At 41.4% G+C, this 20,092-nt stretch overlaps 3 protein-coding genes and 1 pseudogene across 4 annotated transcripts in view; all 4 read right to left on the reverse strand.

Annotated features, from left to right (window-relative positions):
• The window catches only part of LOC114563420 (protocadherin alpha-C2), a 55,033-nt gene extending 45,451 nt beyond the window's left edge, over positions 1–9,582 (reverse strand). The window contains exon 1 of one of the 2 annotated variants that reach the window (XM_028590290.1): positions 7,086–9,582. In XM_028590290.1, the coding sequence (XP_028446091.1) occupies positions 7,086–9,464 (2,379 nt within the window). In that variant the 5' untranslated portion in view covers positions 9,465–9,582. Of the gene's footprint in view, positions 1–3,784; positions 6,263–7,085 lie in introns of those variants that run through there. The other variant, XM_028590291.1, reaches the window with a different exon arrangement.
• LOC114563282 (protocadherin alpha-5 pseudogene) lies at positions 524–3,115 on the reverse strand (annotated as a pseudogene).
• A 513-nt stretch (positions 9,583–10,095) lies between the features above and the next one.
• LOC114562387 (protocadherin alpha-2-like) lies at positions 10,096–12,591 on the reverse strand. The gene has a single exon (XM_028588768.1). It carries the CDS (start codon positions 12,493–12,495, stop codon positions 10,096–10,098), a length of 2,400 nt encoding a protein of 799 aa, XP_028444569.1. The 5' UTR covers positions 12,496–12,591.
• Positions 12,592–14,577: 1,986 nt separating this feature from the next.
• On the reverse strand, positions 14,578–19,829 carry LOC114562388 (protocadherin alpha-3-like). Its single transcript, XM_028588769.1, has 3 exons — positions 17,313–19,829; positions 15,728–15,865; positions 14,578–14,589 (listed from the first exon to the last, which is right to left on the reverse strand). The coding sequence occupies exons 1-3, from the start codon at positions 19,680–19,682 to the stop codon at positions 14,578–14,580; spliced, it is 2,520 nt and encodes an 839-aa protein (XP_028444570.1). The 5' UTR covers positions 19,683–19,829.
• Between the last annotated feature and the right edge of the window lie 263 nt (positions 19,830–20,092).

A 20,092-nucleotide genomic window follows, 5' to 3' on the forward strand; every position in this document is an offset into this window, starting at 1 on the left:
TTTCGAGTGTAATTTCCATTCTCAAAATGTTCCATGATTTGAGTAAATGATAAATTAAAGAAACCAGTTTGATTCAACAGGACTTTCCCGAAACAACATATTGACAACACAAAGTCAAACACCACTGACAGCGCCTTTTCACTACATTCAGTATCAGGAGGCATTGCAAATGTTTGATCACAGCAGAATGATACCAGCTATATACCGAGGTTGCAAACTCAGCACCTTATCGATTGTTAAAAATGATGTAAAGAACAGCTTAGATCGATGTAATCAATAATGACATGCTTTCAACAGACAAAAAAATCAGCGGATTTTGCAGCTAAATAGCACAAAAACATTGTTCAGCACCAAGGAGAGCTCTATTTAAATATTTGCATTAAACTAGTTTAATCGTCCCACTTTAATACACGAGCTGTCTATGTAAAAAATGATTGAAGCTAGGTATTTTAAGGTGGAGAACATATGGAACAAATTCTGAAAGCGATACACGTTATGGTCGAAATACTGTACATCGTGAGACTCATAAGCAGCAGGTAAATTGCATTATATTTTTTATGATAGCATTGGTGTGAAGCATTGAGCACAGATGGCCTACCTTGTCTTTGTTGGGTAAAGTCTGAGTTCTGGTAAAAGTGTCTCCTCCGTTAATACTGATCAGCTCAGCATCTACAGGCGGAAACGGTGCGGGGAAAACCACTACGTCACTCTTCAGCGTGTCTGAGCTGAAACACACGTCATACTGCTGAGTAGATTTAGAGTAAGACCAGCTCCCGTCAGGGTGGGTGGTGATCATTGGGGCGCTGTACCTGCTGAAACTGCCGTCTGTCCTGTGGCATCTGACAGCTATTAAGCTGATGAGACTCAGCAGAAAGATCACTGACACCGACACGATGGCGATCAGCAGATACAGGTTTAAATCAGAGAAGCTCTCCTCCTTTATGGGCACGTGTCTGAACTGAGTCTGGATGTCAGCTGTGCTTTCAACCACCACCACGTCAATAGACACAGTAGCTGACAGGGAGGGTTCTCCGTTATCAGAAACCAACACCACCAAGGGGTGAGTTTTCAGGTCATTGTCACTCATTCTCCTCTTAGTCCTGATTTCTCCGGTGCTGGTTCCGATCCGGAAAAGGTTGTTTCCTTTGGGCTCAGACAGGTGATAAGAAAGCAGCGCATTGTATCCAGAGTCTGCGTCTACAGCCCTGATCTTTGCCACAAAGTATCCCGCTTCAGCAGAATAGGGGATGCTCTCACTGTTAACGGAGCCGTGCTCAGAATAGGGCGCCAGAATTGTTGGATTATTGTCATTTTCATCCAGAATTAAAACGTTCACAGTCACGTTGCTGCTGAGCGGAGGAACACCAGAGTCTGTGGCCTGAACTTTAAACTGAAACGTTTTTAACTCCTCATAGTTAAAAGACTGCAGGCTGACTATATATCCAGTCTCTGAGTTGATGTTTACAACTGATGAAACAGGAATATTTTTTGGATAACTATCTAACAATTTGTAAGTCAGTTTTGCATTATTGTCCAAATCCGGATCAAAGGCATTTATTGTAGAAATAACGGAGCCTATTGCACTATTTTCTTTCACATAAACATTAATCACAGGCTCCATAAATCTAGGTGCATTATCATTGACATCGGAAACATGAACAGTAATGACCCTGATACTGGACAGAGGTGGACTCCCTTCATCTGTGGCTGTAATGGTGACATTGTAAAGAGAAGTGTTTTCTCTGTCCAGTGGTCCATCTACTACTAATGAATAGTCATTTTTGTAGTTGGACTTCAGTTTAAAGGGAACAGACCCAACTACCTTACAGTTGGTTACACCATTGTTTCCTCCATCTTTATCACTCACTGTAACCAAAGCAACTATTGTCCCCAGTTCTGCATCTTCTTTTACTGGGGTCATGAGTGACGTCACCGATATTTCTGGGGCATTGTCATTCACATCAATTATCTCTATCAGCAGTTTAGCATGTGCACTACGAGGAGTGGTGCCTTGATCCATTGCTTGGACTCTTACCTCATAAGCAGACGTCTCTTCATAATCTAATGTGCCCTTCACAGTGATTTCTCCTGTTTCTGAATTTAGATCAAACATATTTGATGGATCAATATTTCCTCGTTTGATAAAGGAATACAGGATCTTACTGTTCATGCCCTCATCTAAATCGGTTGCATTTAACTTTATTATCACTGTTCCTTGTGCCATATTTTCACGCACACGTATTTTGAAAAGCGATTTGCTGAAAATTGGTGTATTATCATTCGCATCTATTACATTTACATTTATCTGCAATGTACCTGATCTAGCGGAGTTTCCTCCATCTACAGCGGTCAGAATAAGTTTAAGAACCGGCTGTTTCTCTCGATCTAAAGCTTTCTGAAGTACTAACTCAGCAGACACACCGTGTTCTCCTCCGCTCTGCACATCAAGCGAGAAATATTCATTTTGGCTCAGCTTGTAAGTCTTCACTGAGTTGCTGCCTATGTCTGCGTCCACTGCTATTGGGAGAAGATATCGTTCTCCCGGTGACATTGATTCGGAAATGTTTAACAAATAGGACTGTTCAATAAATGCTGGCGAGTTATCATTTATGTCTAAAACACTGACCTCGATGCGGTGTACATTCATTGGATTGCTTAAAACAGCCTGTATCCTCAGGGAGCATTGTGCCGTGTTTGGACAAATCTCTTCTCTGTCTATCCTCTCGTCAACAAAGAGGTTCCCCGTCCGCAAATTCACATCAAAATATTTCTTACTGTAACTCGAAACAATACTTAGATCCCTGGTTTCTAGATATTGTACATTAAGGTGCAAATCCTTTGCGATATTCCCCACCACGGTGCCTTTGTTCGCCTCCTCGGAAATGGAGTAGGATAATTGCGAAGCAGACGAGTCACAAAGACACAGCAGCGCAACAATATGAATCCAGGCATATTCCTCGTTTCCCATCGCTGTACAATAAACACTGAATTCCGCTTTTCATGTATTTCCAGTGTATACATCCGTCATAAACACAAATCGGCAGCAGCAGCCCTTCTCCCCACAGTACAATCCCGTGTCTCTCTAAACTGATGGCTGACCAATGGCTGTTTTAGGTTTCCCGTGCAGGGAGGAGTTTTACACATATTGTAACAATCATATCTGTGGTCTCCAGCGACATCATGTGGTAAATGACAGATAAGTCAATGTAAGTAACAGCCCAATGATTTGCAGTATTATAAAATATGAGTTATTAAAAGTGTTGGCACATACTGTTAATTGACTTTCGTGTTTGGAAACAAAATAAATAGTATTTTCTATAACATATAATTCGTTTTCAAATGTAAATCTATCAACTTAAGGCGCCATTCAAGGTTACAACAAAGCTCCCGTGATGCAGTGTGTATGCACAAAGTAAGCTAACTTAATTTTAGGGAATGTCGAGCAAAATGGAACTCTTTACGTAAAATAACCAATTAACCAATTAGCCAACGAATCCCTTAAATAATACAAATGTATAATTTTAATGTAGATAGAGCTTCCAAATGTTGACTTTATGTAAGCACCACGGAGAGCAATGCTATAAACTGTATGGATCCAGTGTACTAATGAGCTGTGTAGAGGCAACACTATCAAACAGTCCTGTTTTTGAACAAGTGTATATCAACTGGGGAGTTATTACTACTTGTATTACTTTGTTTTCAAGTTTTGTTGACTTGTGTGTCATAGTAAAATATGTAAATCATGTCAATTGCAAACTGAAAGCGCTTCAGTGAAGAACCATACCTTGTCTGTGTTGGGTAAAGTCTGAGTTCTGGTAAAAGTATCTCCTCCGTTTATACTGATCAGCTCAGCATCTACAGGCGGAAACGGTGCGGGGAAAACCACTACGTCACTCTTCAGCGTGTCTGAGCTGAAACACACGTCATACTGCTGAGTAGATTTAGAGTAAGACCAGCTCCCGTCAGGGTGGGTGGTTATCATTGGGGCGCTGTACCTGCTGAAACTGCCGTCTGTCCTGTGGCATCTGACAGCTATTAAACTGATGAGACTCAGCAGAAAGATCACTGACACCGACACGATGCCGATCAGCAGATACAGGTTTAAATCAGAGAAGCTCTCCTCCTTTATGGGCACGTGTCTGAACTGAGTCTGGATGTCAGCTGTGCTTTCAACCACCACCACGTCAATAGACACAGTAGCTGACAGGGAGGGTTCTCCGTTATCAGAAACCAACACCACCAAGGGGTGAGTTTTCAGGTCATTGTCACTCATTCTCCTCTTAGTCCTGATTTCTCCGGTGCTGGTTCCAATCCGGAAGAGGTTGTTTCCTTTGGGCTCAGACAGGTGATAAGAAAGCAGAGCATTGTATCCAGAGTCTGCGTCTACAGCCCTGATCTTTGCCACAAAGTATCCCGCTTCAGCAGAATAGGGGATGCTCTCACTGTTAACGGAGCCATGCTCAGAATAGGGCGCCAGAATTGTTGGATTATTGTCATTTTCATCCAGGATTAAAACGTTCACAGTCACGTTGCTGCTGAGCGGAGGAACACCAGAGTCTGTGGCCTGAACTTTAAACTGAAACGTTTTTAACTCCTCGTAGTTAAAAGACTGCAGGCTGACTATATCTCCAGTCTCTGAGTTGATGTTTACAACAGTTGAAATTGGAAAACCTTTCGGATAAGTATCCATTAATGAATAAGTTACTTTAGCATTTTCATTTGTGTCTGCATCCTGTGCAGTTGTTGTTGTAATAATATCTCCCACTCTACTATTCTCCTTAACGTAAATATTTATATTGCCTTCTGGGAAACGAGGCGCGTTATCATTAATATCTGAAACTTGCACAGTAATTACTGCTGTGCTAGAAAGAGGTGGACTACCTTCGTCGGTGGCAGTGATTGTTACATTGTACTGTGACACAATCTCTCTGTCAAGGAGACCGTGAACTATCAGAGTGTAATAGTTTTTGTAATTTGACGTTAATGTAAAAGGGACTGAGTCTTTAATTTGACAAGTGGTAAGGCCATTTTGCCCTCCATCTTTATCGGTCACAGTCACCAATGCAACAACTGTTCCAATTTCAGCACTTTCCTTTACTGGACTCATTAGTGAAGTTATAGAGATTTCTGGTGCATTGTCATTGACATCGACAACCTCCACCAGCACTTTAGAATAACCAGTGCGAGGGGAAGCGCCCTGGTCTGTTGCTTGTACTCGTAATTCATATGCATTGCTTTCTTCGTAATCCAATTTAGCCTTCACAGTGATTTCACCGCTTTCAGGACTAACAATGAATTTTTCAGGAGAGTCCACATTTCCTCTTCTCATTAACTGAAATCGGATGTCTGAATTTGACCCTTCGTCTAAATCCGTTGCATTTAGTTTCAATATTGTTGTACCTATGGGGGCATTTTCGCTGACTCTTACCTTATAAAGCGACTTGCTAAACGAAGGCGTGTTATCATTAACATCTATCACATTCACAAAAATGTGCATAGTGCCAGACCTTGCAGGTTTCCCTCCGTCTACAGCGGTTAATGTTACTTTGATAGTGGGTTGTTTCTCTCGGTCTAAAGCCTTCTGCAGCACTAACTCAGCGGACGCACTCTCTCCTCCACTACTCACATCTATAGAGAAATGCTCGTTCGGACTTAACTTGTAGGTTTTCACTGAATTACTGCCGGTGTCTGCATCCTGAGCTATTGGGAGCGGATACCTTTCTCCCGTCGAAGAAGACTCGGAGATATTAAACACATGGGTTTGCTCGAGGAATGATGGTGCATTATCATTGATGTCCACAATACTGACCTCAATGCGATACATATTCATAGGATGGCTCAATAGTCCCTCTATATTTAAGGTACACTTAGGTAGATTCGGACAAAGCTCTTCACGATCTATCCTGTCGTTAACAACCAAAGCTCCTGTTCTCAAATTAGCCTCGAAATAGTTCTTACTGTATCCCGATACAATTCGAAATCCCCGTTCCTCCAGTTGTTGTATATGAATGTTTAAATCATTTGCGAGGTTCCCCACCACTGTGCCTTTGTCCACCTCCTCGGAAACAGAGTAGGAAATCTGAGCTGCAGACCAGTCGGATAAACAAAGAAGAATGGCGCACACCATCCATTCTGCCTCTCTATGCTGTTGACGAATCATCCTTTTGTTTAAATTAGAAATTCAGGCAAACAAACGTCATTCAGCCACAAAAACGGAAAAATATCCACAAGACAGCCAAGATCTCTTCATTTATGGACCATCTTTAAAGACAACGTGTTTGACTAACCCAGCCCCTACGAAACGCACAGGCTGTTTCTTATTTCACCGACATCGGAGGAGGAGTTTTTGTTCATTAATGAAAGCAATTGAATGTGTGGTCTCGAGCGACATCTTGCGTCCCTTTTGATAGACCACAGTCGATTCTTTACTAACCACACCTCATGAGTTAGTGTCTTTTCTTAAAGGATATAGCAAAAATGTATTAATGATCGGATTCCGTGAAGAATTATGTTTTCTTTGTTGCAAAAGAAAAATCAGTAAGAACAGAGAAAAGGCAAGTAACTACAGACCAAATTAATCAGAATATAATATATAACTGTAAAGTGGGACAATAATATATTGTGAATTGTACATTGAACAGTGAATTAATTAAATGACTAATGATATATGGCTGTACCTAGCTCTTACATATTTAGTAATGAGCTTCCACCACTAAAAATAAGTGTTATACGACAGGACCCTTCATTTTATTCCTCTATTTAGCTTATAACATTTTTGTTGTGGATATCGATAATGATAAATGTCTAGGCCCGTATCATTCTAAAATGTTTTACCGCTTTATAGGACCCACCGACAACCTATGGCACTTGTAATATCAGTTAGCCGTAAGTAGGACATGAAGTTAAGCATGTCCCGAAGACTGTGGCACACGGAGAGATATCAGCACCAAGGAGAGCGTCTTGAGATAATAATTTGCTACCATCAATGTTGAACGGAACCACATTTACCTTCAGTTAAACCTTCTAAAGCTATATTTGAAAGAAAACATTTCCACTGCTTCATTTTCGCTGTTTATGGCTCTTACCTTGTCTGTGTTGGGTAAAGTCTGAGTTCTGGTAAAAGTGTCTCCTCCGTTAATACTGATCAGCTCAGCATCTACAGGCGGAAACGGTGCGGGGAAAACCACTACGTCACTCTTCAGCGTGTCTGAGCTGAAACACACGTCATACTGCTGAGTAGATTTAGAGTAAGACCAGCTCCCGTCAGGGTGGGTGGTGATCATTGGGGCGCTGTACCTGCTGAAACTGCCGTCTGTCCTGTGGCATCTGACAGCTATTAAACTGATGAGACTCAGCAGAAAGATCACTGACACCGACACGATGGCGATCAGCAGATACAGGTTTAAATCAGAGAAGCTCTCCTCCTTTATGGGCACGTGTCTGAACTGAGTCTGGATGTCAGCTGTGCTTTCAACCACCACCACGTCAATAGACACAGTAGCTGACAGGGAGGGTTCTCCGTTATCAGAAACCAACACCACCAAGGGGTGAGTTTTCAGGTCATTGTCACTCATTCTCCTCTTAGTTCTGATTTCTCCGGTGCTGGTTCCGATCCGGAAGAGGTTGTTTCCTTTGGGCTCAGACAGGTGATAAGAAAGCAGCGCATTGTATCCAGAGTCTGCGTCTACAGCCCTGATCTTTGCCACAAAGTATCCCGCTTCAGCAGAATAGGGGATGCTCTCACTGTTAACGGAGCCGTGCTCAGAATAGGGCGCCAGAATTGTTGGATTATTGTCATTTTCATCCAGAATTAAAACGTTCACAGTCACGTAGCTGCTGAGCGGAGGAACACCAGAGTCTGTGGCCTGAACTTTAAACTGAAACGTTTTTAACTCCTCGTAGTTAAAAGACTGCAGGCTGACTATATCTCCAGTCTCTGAGTTGACGTTTACCATTGTAGACACGGAGACTGTGTTACTATTACTGCCATAAAATGAATATCTAACCTGGCCATTCTTGTCAATGTCAGCATCAGATGCAGATACCGTTTTAATGATTACCCCAACGTTACTGTTTTCTTGCACGTACACATTAACCACGGGTTCTGAAAAACGAGGCGAGTTGTCATTTACATCAGAAACGTGAACAGTAATAACACTGGTGTTGAAGAGAGGGGGACTCCCTTCATCGGTAGCTGATATGGTGACGTTGTAGTTGGAGGTAATTTCTCTGTCAAGAGCCCCGTCAACAACAAGAGAATAATAGTTTTTATAATTTGTCTCTAGTTTAAAGGGAACCTGATTTAAGATTTTACATCTCACTTCACCGTTTCTACCGCCATCACTGTCTAGAACGGATACAAGTGCAACAGCAGTACCCACTTCAGCGTCCTCCTTTACAGTATTTAACAATGACGTCACAGTGATCTCGGGAGCGTTGTCATTTACATCAATTACTTCTACCAGCACTTTACAGTGAGCAGACATCGGTGGCTGAGCTTTATCGTTGGCTTCTGAACGAATCTCGAACGCTGTATATTCCTCATAATCGACATTAGCTTTGAGCATTATTGCACCTGTTATGGGATCAATATGAAAAATCTCTAATATACGATCCTGCCCTTTACTTCTTAAGGAATACACTATCTCACCATTTATCCCCTCGTCTGCGTCGGTTGCATTTAGTGTAATCACAGTTGTCCCGATTGCCGTGTTTTCAAAAATACTAGTTTTGTACAAGGGACTACTAAACACTGGAGGATTATCATTTATGTCTAAAACGTGAATAATGACCTGTGACGTGCCAGATCTCGGTGGAGTCCCTCCATCTATAGCAGTCACAGTGAGATGTATCACAGGCTGTTTCTCTCTATCCAGCGTTTTCTGTAAAACTAACTCGGCATACACGCTTTCTCCTCCTTTGATCGTAGCGAGAGAAAAATATTCATCTGGTGTCAATTTAAACGCATTAACTGTATTCTTACCTACATCTGCATCGATAGCCTCCGACAAAGCAAATTTCATTCCAGGCAGAGTATTCTCTGCTATGTCTACAGTTTGAGACTTTTCCGTGAATAACGGGTCGTTGTCGTTAACATCTAGAATATTTATTTCTAAGCGATACAGCTTCAAAGGACTGTTTATAACAGCTTCTACACTGACTGTGCATTTTGGTGCTTTCGCACAGAGCTCCTCTCTGTCTATTCTCTCATTAACGTAGAGAACACCAGTCTTTACGTTTACCTCGAAATATTTTCTTTTTGATCCAGTAACAATCTGAAACATACGAGATTCCAAATCCTGAAGGCTGAGGTTTAGATCCTTTGCGATATTTCCTACAGAAGTCCCCGGATTCAATTCCTCGAACACGGAATAGGAGAGCTGCCCAGACTCCGCTTCCCAGCAACACTCCAGTAGCACAAGCACCAGACATGAAACAATAGACGTCCTCATCAGTGTAGGCATAATTCCACGAGGAGATTTCAAAGCACATCAAATGCAAGGAAACACGAATTTTACAACTATGAAAAAATACAGCTTTAGACTGCGTCAAATATAGATTGTACAGATGGATGAAACATATCTTTTCTCTGCCCGTTCGCTGTCTCTCTCGTTGTGACAAAGCCTGGAGAAGACAAATCGTCATCTAAAACTGGGAGGAGCGTGAAACTACTACATAGGAACTCTCAATGTTACAGTCTATAGCGTCACCACGTGGATATATGGCGAAATTGATATAATTTGTATTGAAAAGAAGGTGCTATTTCCAAGAGAGGCTAAATGTTTTCACAGGCTCTTTCTATTGGTGAAAAGGCAAATGAAATGCTACCAAATCAAAACAACGTTAATCCGGTTTAGTAGAAGTAATTTCAATTTACAAAATGATGAAAAAAACATCGTCAAACATTCTACAATCTGGTACACCATGGGATCCAGCATATTTAAGTTCCCAACTTTTCAAAACCAAGTTAAGGTTTTCAAAATAAAAAAATGTGCAGAAAGCCACACACTAAAGTTTTGTTTACAGTGTGACATAAAAATCCATTCATCCTGGATTTAATTGGTCAATACTACCAGAAAAAATCCTAATATTAAATCAGTTGCAAATTATTCTTACCTTGTCTGTGCTGGGTAAAGTCTGAGTTCTGGTAAAAGTGTCTCCTCCGTTAATACTGATCAGCTCAGCATCTACAGGCGGAAACGGTGCGGGGAAAACCACTACGTCACTCTTCAGCGTGTCTGAGCTGAAACACACGTCATACTGCTGAGTAGATTTAGAGTAAGACCAGCTCCCGTCAGGGTGGGTGGTGATCATTGGGGCGCTGTACCTGCTGAAACTGCCGTCTGTCCTGTGGCATCTGACAGCTATTAAACTGATGAGACTCAGCAGAAAGATCACTGACACCGACACGATGGCGATCAGCAGATACAGGTTTAAATCAGAGAAGCTCTCCTCCTTTATGGGCACGTGTCTGAACTGAGTCTGGATGTCAGCTGTGCTTTCAACCACCACCACATCAATAGACACAGTAGCTGACAGGGAGGGTTCTCCGTTATCAGAAACCAACACCACCAAGGGGTGAGTTTTCAGGTCATTGTCACTCATTCTCCTCTTAGTCCTGATTTCTCCGGTGCTGGTTCCGATCCGGAAGAGGTTGTTTCCTTTGGGCTCAGACAGGTGATAAGAAATCAGCGCATTGTATCCAGAGTCTGCGTCTACAGCCCTGATCTTTGCCACAAAGTATCCCGCTTCAGCAGAATAGGGGATGCTCTCACTGTTAACGGAGCCGTGCTCAGAATAGGGCGCGAGAATTGTTGGATTATTGTCATTTTCATCCAGGATTAAAACGTTCACAGTCACGTTGCTGCTGAGCGGAGGAACACCAGAGTCTGTGGCCTGAACTTTAAACTGAAACGTTTTTAACTCTTCATAGTTAAAAGACTGCAAGCTGACTATATCTCCAGTCTCTGAGTTGATGTTTACCATTGAAGCTATCTGTGTGGTCTTTGGAGAACTGTTTATTAAGTGGTACGTTGCTTTTGCGTTTTCATTCAAATCTGAATCTAATGTCGTCAGTAAATGAATTGTATTTCCAATCGGACTATTCTCTTTCACATAAACATTAATCCGAGGTTCCAGGAATCGAGGAGGATTGTCATTGACATCAGAAACGTGAATAGTAATGACAGTTGTGCTCGACAAAGAGGGGGTTCCTTCATCTGCAGCTGTAATTGATACATTATACAGGGAAACACTTTCTCTGTCAAGAGGCCCGTCAACCAACAAAGAATAATAGTTCTTATAGTTGGATTTTAATTTAAATGGCACAGAACCTGTAATTTTACAGTTTGGTAAACCATTTTTACCTCCATCTTTATCAGTGATCGTCACCATAGCAACAGCTGTGCCTATTTCAGCGTCCTCTTTTACTGGACTCATGAGTGATGAAACCGAGATTTCTGGAGCATTGTCATTGACATCAATAACTTCGACTAAAACCTTGCTATGTGCACTGCGAGGAGGATTGCCTTTATCTCGTGCTTGAACACGAATCTCGTATGCTTGATTTTCCTCATAATCAATATTACCTTTTACAGTAATTTCTCCAGTTTCATCATTTAGGACAAATTTGTCGTCAGGGTTTAGACGTCCCCTTTCTGTGAAAGAGTATACAATTTGACTATTAACACTGTCATCTAAATCAGTAGCTGTCAGTTTTAATAACGTTGCGCCAATATTTGTATTTTCAACAACTTGGACCTTGTAAAGAGATTTACTGAACAAGGGTGAATTGTCGTTTACATCCAGTACATTAACTTGTATCTGTAAAGTCCCCGTTTTGGGAGGTTGTCCTCCATCTATCGCAGTTAGTATGAGTTCAATCACAGCCTGTTTTTCTCGGTCCAATGCTTTCTGCAGCACTAACTCTGCGGACACACTCTGGTCACCAATGCTTTGTATATCCAAAGAGAAATGATCATTCGCATTCAATTTGTAAGTCTTAACCGAATTAGCACCTACATCTGCGTCATGAGCTATCGGCAGTGGATGCCTTTCTCCGACATATGAAGATTCAGACATATCTATTGTAGTTATTTCTTCCAGAAAAGATGGAGCATTGTCATTAATATCATTTATAACAACTTCAATTCGATGGAGGCTGCGAGGGTTACTCAATATGGCCTCTATATTTAAAGAGCACTTTACCGTATTAGGACAAAGCTCCTCCCGATCTATCCTCTCGCTAACGAAAAGTACTCCAGATTCATGATTAATGTCAAAATACGGTGTTTTATATCCAGAGGTAATCTGAAGACCCGTGGAATGGAGTTGCTGCACATTGAGATTTAAATCCTTAGCGATATTTCCCACCGCTGTCCCTTTGTCCACCTCCTCTGAAATTGAGTACGATATCTGAGCCACGGACCAGTCGCAGAGACAAAGCAGAGTGAAAAATAGACCCCCAATATTATCCCATTGTTCCCGAGTAGCCATGCTGTTGAGGCAAAAACAACGAATCCTGTTTTTTTCTTTTTGGCCTGCCCACGAAAAGTGAAAAATAGCTGTTTTTATGTATCCATTCTCGCTTAGAGTCCTCTCTCTTCAGGGTTTCACTCGTCTGTACGCTATTTTCACACAGCACTGCCCAGATGATGACGTTTTCTTTTCCGTTATAGATAGAGGAGGAGTTTCTAAACGGTGAACACAAGATTGTAGCCTGGTCTCTAGCGACATCCAGTGACTCTTTTGATTACAGAAAGATGGCTCGGAGCATAGGGGGATATGTTTATTATAAGATACAGTAAACCATATTCATTAATATAATTGATATTTGTTGATATTCGATGACTTGAGCTCAACTGGTAGACTGCTCATAGAACAAAATGTATCTGTGAAATATGTAGTTTAGAACATTCGTTAACATGATATCTATGTAGTTATGGTGTCTGAATTCAAATGCAGCACCACGGACAGCACCTCCACTGCATCTCTCAATACAGAGAACAGAAGAAAGAGAATTGTTCAGCACCATGGGCAGCGGCCCAATGCCGTTTTAATGTAACTCGTGCTACTGCTCAAGTGTCTCCAGAGTACTGTATCCAATACACCGTAAAACTCAGTGAGAAGATACCAACTTCGTTGCACTTAATGTGTAATTCAATCAAACAAACCATTGTCGACATCATTAAAACTCATTGATTCACCTGCCAACTTTCTAGTACCATCACGCGCCATTAAACCAGTTAAAATCAGGTTTTATATCAGATGGACTACAAATAACTGTCAAATAAGTTACGAGCCCATTTAAAATGGTTAAATGCTTAACAATGATAGATAGAATAGTTATATTTATAGCTGTTAATAGCTGTATAGCTGTAATAGCTGTTAGGTGATATATTGAATTTTAAATAAATGTGGATGCTTTTGAAGGATTTTGAGCAAACTCAGGGCATGGCTATTATCAACATGTTCGTATATTTGTATCTAACAAAAGAAACGCACATAATGTTCACCCAAAGATTAAAAATATTCACTCCTTTTTAGAGTAATGAAATTAGGCATGGCTTACCTTATCTGTGTTAGGTAAAGTCTGAGTTCTGGTAAAAGTATCTCCTCCGTTAATACTGATCAGCTCAGCATCTACAGGCGGAAACGGTGCGGGGAAAACCACTACGTCACTCTTCAGCGTGTCTGAGCTGAAACACACGTCATACTGCTGAGTAGATTTAGAGTAAGACCAGCTCCCGTCAGGGTGGGTGGTGACCATTGGGGCGCTGTACCTGCTGAAACTGCCGTCTGTCCTGTGGCATCTGACAGCTATTAAACTGATGAGACTCAGCAGAAAGATCACTGACACCGACACGATGGCGATCAGCAGATACAGGTTTAAATCAGAGAAGCTCTCCTCCTTTATGGGCACGTGTCTGAACTGAGTCTGGATGTCAGCTGTGCTTTCAACCACCACCACGTCAATAGACACAGTAGCTGACAGGGAGGGTTCTCCGTTATCAGAAACCAACACCACCAAGGGGTGAGTTTTCAGGTCATTGTCACTCATTCTCCTCTTAGTTCTGATTTCTCCGGTGCTGGTTCCGATCCGGAAGAGGTTGTTTCCTTTGGGCTCAGACAGGTGATAAGAAAGCAGCGCATTGTATCCAGAGTCTGCGTCTACAGCCCTGATCTTTGCCACAAAGTATCCCGCTTCAGCAGAATAGGGGATGCTCTCACTGTTAACGGAGCCGTGCTCAGAATAGGGCGCCAGAATTGTTGGGTTATTGTCATTTTCATCCAGGATTAAAACGTTCACAGTCACGTTGCTGCTGAGCGGAGGAACACCAGAGTCTGTGGCCTGAACTTTAAACTGAAACGTTTTTAACTCTTCGTAGTTAAAAGACTGCAGGCTGACTATATCTCCAGTCTCTGAGTTGATGTTTACCATTGTGGGGAGGGGCAGAGATTTACTATTACTGTCTAAAAATGAGTAACTAACCTGACCGTTGTTGCTGACGTCAGCATCAATTGCAGTCACTGTTTTAATAACTCTTCCTACTTTGCTGTTTTCTTTTATGTAAATATTTATTTCATTTTCTGGAAAACATGGGGCATTGTCATTAACATCAGAAACATAAACAGTAATAACACTGATGTTCGAAAGAGGAGGACTCCCTTCATCGGTAGCTGAAATTGTTACATTGTACTGAGGGGTTACCTCTCTGTCTAAATGTCCGTCAACCACTAACGAGTAATAGTTTTTGTAATTCGTGTCCAGTTTGAACGGGACCGTATTTAAGATCTCACATTTCACCTCACCGTTTGTACCACTGTCTCTGTCTAGAACGGATACAAGTGCAATGGCAGTACCTACAGCAGCATCCTCGTTCACTGTGTTAAGCAGTGACGTCACAGTGATGTCAGGAGCGTTGTCATTTACATCAATTACTTCTACCAGCACTTTAGTATGAGCAGACATCGGAGGCTGGCCTTTGTCCCTCGCCTCTGCTCGGATCTCAAATGCTTTTCTTTCCTCATAATCGATTTTGCCTTTTACTGAAATGATCCCCGTTTCAGGGTCAATTTTGAAAATATCCAAAATATGGTCCTGATCCTTACTACGAAGAGAATATACAATTTCACTGTTTGTGCCTTCATCTGCGTCGGTCGCATTTAAGGTGAAGACCGCTGTACCAATCGGGATATTTTCAAACGTTTTAACTTTATAAAGAGTGCTGCTGAACATTGGTGCGTTGTCATTAGTATCTAGTACATTAATTTCAATTTCTGATGAACCTGAATTTGGTGAAGTTCCCCCGTCTACCGCAGTTAACATGAGCTGTATATGTGGCTTTTTCTCACGGTCTAGGGCTTTCTGCAGCACTAACTCCGGAGATATGCTCTCCCCTCTTTTGTGTGTAGCAAGATTGAAGTATTCGTTTGGACTGAGCTTATACCCGCTAACACCGTTTTTACCCACATCAGCATCGCTTGCCTCCGATAACGCGAATCTAAATCCAGGCAAGGTGTTCTCTGCAATGTCCAGTATTTGTGATTTGGTGTTAAAAGACGGAGAATGGTCATTCACATCTTTAATTTCTATCTCTACGCGGTAAAGCTTTAATGGGTTGTTTATAACTGCCTCTACGCTAACCGTGCATTTGGGTTCATCTGCACAAAGCTCCTCTCGGTCTATCCTCTCATTGACATACAGAAATCCGGTCTTTAGATTTACCTCGAAGTATTTCCTCTTAGATCCTGGAACAACCTGAAACAAACGGGACTCCAAATCCTGCACATTGAGGTTTAGATCCTTGGCGATGTTTCCGACATTACTCCCCGGTTTTACCTCCTCTGAGACGGAGTATGAGAGCTGCACAGACGCCGCTTCCCAGAAACAATCCAACAGCACCAGCACCAGATATGTAACAATAGACCTCCTGCTACTCGGAGAATGCATCATTCCACCGAAAAAAAAACAAAGCATATATCCAATGGAGTTTCTACCGTGGACTGATGAGATTTGACAATATTTTAGCCAACACTATTTCTATGTTTTTATTCTTAAAGACGGAGACTCCATTATGCCCTCCCTTCTCTCCCCGTGTCTCTTTGTGATGAAAATCCACAGTCATTCCGTTTTTACTCTGGGAGGAGCCTCGGCATTTCTGTGTTACGGTCTATAGCGTCACTGTGTGGTAACTTTGATTAACAGCACACGTTATAAACAACTATAAAATACCGTTCCTCTATGAGAAACGCTGGACAACCACTTAATTACAAACGGCACTTTAAGTTATTGTAAGGATTTGGATATATTAAAACACGCAATGTGTTTCGAAGTACATGGACAGCCTTACACTATTTACAGTACCATTGAATGCAGATTTACAATCCTTGTGGTAAACAATTTGCTGTGATATTGATTTATTAAATTATGGAAATTTCAAATACTGTCAACGGATATTCAACGCCGACATTAAGGCTGCACGTCTGACAACAGTCAAGCATAGGCTATATTTAAAGTTAAAATAGAGTAATTTACGTTTTTCGGACATATCTCAAGAAATGAAAAAACAATTTGTATCATAATAGGCGAAATATTTGTATTGGCAGTAGAAAACCTGAAGTTATATATGGAAGTAAAGGATTCCCATTTCTGTCGCAACAGGTATTACAAATTATTTTCAAGTCGCTCTTCAACAATTATATATATATATATACACACACACAACATACACATATATATATAAAGAAATAAACATGTCAAACAAGCCCTGACTTGACATTTTGAGTGAATAGTCATGGGCTGACATTTTGTTGACAACGCACTGGAAATTGTAACAGGAAAATAAGTTATTGCAAAGATGCAGATGACGGTTAGAGAATAAGATAAAATCATGTATTTAGTACCGCTTTCTTTCCACAGTCTATTCTTAACATTAACATGTACGCCTGCAAATATACTGCACAATTGAACATGGCTATATTTATATTCAGTATATTTTCCATATGCCATGGGGATTGCAGGCAGAACACATTCAGAAATGTGTGTTCAGCACCACGGACAGCAGCATACACATTTAAATGCAGAGTTAGCAGGCAAAAGAGGGGGGGATTCAACAACATCTGAAGAGCAGGCCTAGATCAACATAAGACAACAACCTCAATGAATTTTATATTAACTCAAACTTTAAATAAATTCCAATAAAAGCTTGTTGCACAAATCCCTTAATTATTGTAACAAGTATAATTTCACTGTTGAATATCAACATGAATGAAGGGCAATAATAAGACGTAGTTACTGCCAATGTTCTTACCTTGTCTGTTTTAGGTAAAGTCTGAGTTCTGGTAAAAGTGTCTCCTCCGTTAATACTGATCAGCTCAGCATCTACAGGCGGAAACGGTGCGGGGAAAACCACTACGTCACTCTTCAGCGTGTCTGAGCTGAAACACACGTCATACTGCTGAGTAGATTTAGAGTAAGACCAGCTCCCGTCAGGGTGGGTGGTGATCATTGGGGCGCTGTACCTGCTGAAACTGCCGTCTGTCCTGTGGCATCTGACAGCTATTAAACTGATGAGACTCAGCAGAAAGATCACTGACACCGACACGATGGCGATCAGCAGATACAGGTTTAAATCAGAGAAGCTCTCCTCCTTTATGGGCACGTGTCTGAACTGAGTCTGGATGTCAGCTGTGCTTTCAACCACCACCACATCAATAGACACAGTAGCTGACAGGGAGGGTTCTCCGTTATCAGAAACCAACACCACCAAGGGGTGAGTTTTCAGGTCATTGTCACTCATTCTCCTCTTAGTCCTGATTTCTCCGGTGCTGGTTCCGATCCGGAAGAGGTTGTTTCCTTTGGGCTCAGACAGGTGATAAGAAAGCAGAGCATTGTATCCAGAGTCTGCGTCTACGGCCCTGATCTTTGCCACAAAGTATCCCGCTTCAGCAGAATAGGGGATGCTCTCACTGTTAACGGAGCCGTGCTCAGAATAGGGCGCCAGAATTGTTGGATTATTGTCATTTTCATCCAGAATTAAAACGTTCACAGTCACGTTGCTGCTGAGCGGAGGAACACCAGAGTCTGTGGCCTGAACTTTAAACTGAAACGTTTTTAACTCCTCGTAGTTAAAAGACTGCAGGCTGACTATATCTCCAGTCTCTGAGTTGATGTTTACAACTGATGAAACAGGAATATTTTTTGGATAACTATCCAACAATTTGTAAGTCAGTTTTGCATTATTTTCCAAATCCGGATCAAAGGCATTTATTGTAGAAATAACGGAGCCTATTGCACTATTTTCTTTCACAAAAACATTAATCACAGGTTCCATAAATCTAGGTGCATTATCATTGACATCGGAAACATGAACAGTAATGACCCTGATACTGGACAGAGGTGGACTCCCTTCATCTGTGGCTGTAATGGTGACATTGTAAAGAGAAGTGTTTTCTCTGTCCAGTGGTCCATCTACTACTAATGAATAGTCATTTTTGTAGTTGGACTTCAGTTTAAAGGGAACAGACCCAACTACCTTACAGTTAGTTACACCACTGTTTCCTCCATCTTTATCGCTCACTGTAACTAAAGCAACTATTGACCCCAGTTCTGCATCTTCTTTTACTGGGGTCATGAGTGACGTCACCGATATTTCTGGGGCATTGTCATTCACATCAATTATCTCTATCAGCAGTTTAGCATGTGCACTACGAGGATAGGTGCCTTGATCCATTGCTTGGACTCTTACCTCATAAGCAGACGTCTCTTCATAATCTAATGTGCCCTTCACAGTGATTTCTCCTGTTTCTGAATTTAGATTAAACATATTTGATGGATCAATATTTCCTCTTTTGATAAAGGAATACAGGATCTTACTGTTCGTGCCTTCGTCTAAATCAGTTGCATTTAACTTTATTATCACTGTTCCTTGTGCCATATTTTCACGCACACGTATTTTGTAAAGCGATTTGCTGAAAATTGGTGTATTATCATTCACATCTAATACATTTACATTTATCTGCAATGTACCTGATCTAACGGAGTTTCCTCCATCTACAGCGGTCAGAATAAGTTTAAGAACTGGCTGTTTCTCTCGATCTAAAGCTTTCTGAAGTACTAACTCAGCAGACACACCGTGTTCTCCTCCGCTCTGCACATCAAGCGAGAAATATTCATTTTGGCTCAGCTTGTAAGTCTTCACTGAGTTGCTGCCTATGTCTGCGTCTACTGCTATTGGGAGAAGATATCGTTCTCCCGGTGACATTGATTCGGAGATGTTTAACGAAAAGGACTGTTCAATAAATGCTGGCGAGTTATCATTTATGTCTAAAACACTGACCTCGATGCGGTGTACATTCATTGGATTGCTTAAAACAGCCTGTATCCTCAGGGAGCATTGTGCCGTGTTTGGACAAATCTCTTCTCTGTCTATCCTCTCGTCAACAAAGAGGTTCCCCGTCCGCAAATTCACGTCAAAATATTTCTTACTGTAACTCGAAACAATACTTAGATCCCTGGTTTCTAGATATTGTACATTAAGGTGCAAATCCTTTGCGATATTCCCCACCACGGTGCCTTTGTTCGCCTCCTCGGAAATGGAGTAGGATAATTGCGAAGCAGACGAGTCACAAAGACACAGCAGCGCAACAATATGAATCCAGGCATATTCCTCGTTTCCCATCGCTGTACAATAAACACTGAATTCCGCTTTTCATGTATTTCCAGTGTATACATCCGTCATGAACACAAATCGGCAGCAGCAGCCCTTCTCCCCACAGTACAATCCCGTGTCTCTCTAAACTGATGGCTGACCAATGGCTGTTTTAGGTTTCCCGTGCAGGGAGGAGTTTTACACATATTGTAACAATCATATCTGTGGTCTCCAGCGACATCATGTGGTAAATGACAGATAAGTCAATGTAAGTAACAGCCCAATGATTTGCAGTATTATAAAATATGAGTTATTAAAAGCGTTGGCACATACTGTTAATTGACTTTCGTGTTTGCAAACAAAATAAATAGTATTTTCTATAACATATAATTCGTTTTCAAATGTAAATCTATCAACTTAAGGCGCCATTCAAGGTTACA

This window comes from Perca flavescens, chromosome 10 (assembly GCF_004354835.1).
Source record: "Perca flavescens isolate YP-PL-M2 chromosome 10, PFLA_1.0, whole genome shotgun sequence".
NCBI lineage: Eukaryota > Metazoa > Chordata > Actinopteri > Perciformes > Percidae > Perca > Perca flavescens.

Coding starts and splice junctions, on each gene's coding strand:
- LOC114562387 (XM_028588768.1), bottom strand. CDS start 12,495: ATGGCTACTCGGGAACAATGGGATAATATTGGGGGTCTATTTTTCACT.
- LOC114562388 (XM_028588769.1), bottom strand. CDS start 19,682: ATGGGAAACGAGGAATATGCCTGGATTCATATTGTTGCGCTGCTGTGT. Junction 15,866..17,312: donor CTTTACCTAAAACAGACAAG/GTAAGAACATTG, acceptor GCGTCTGTGCAG/CTCTCATACTCCGTCTCAGA.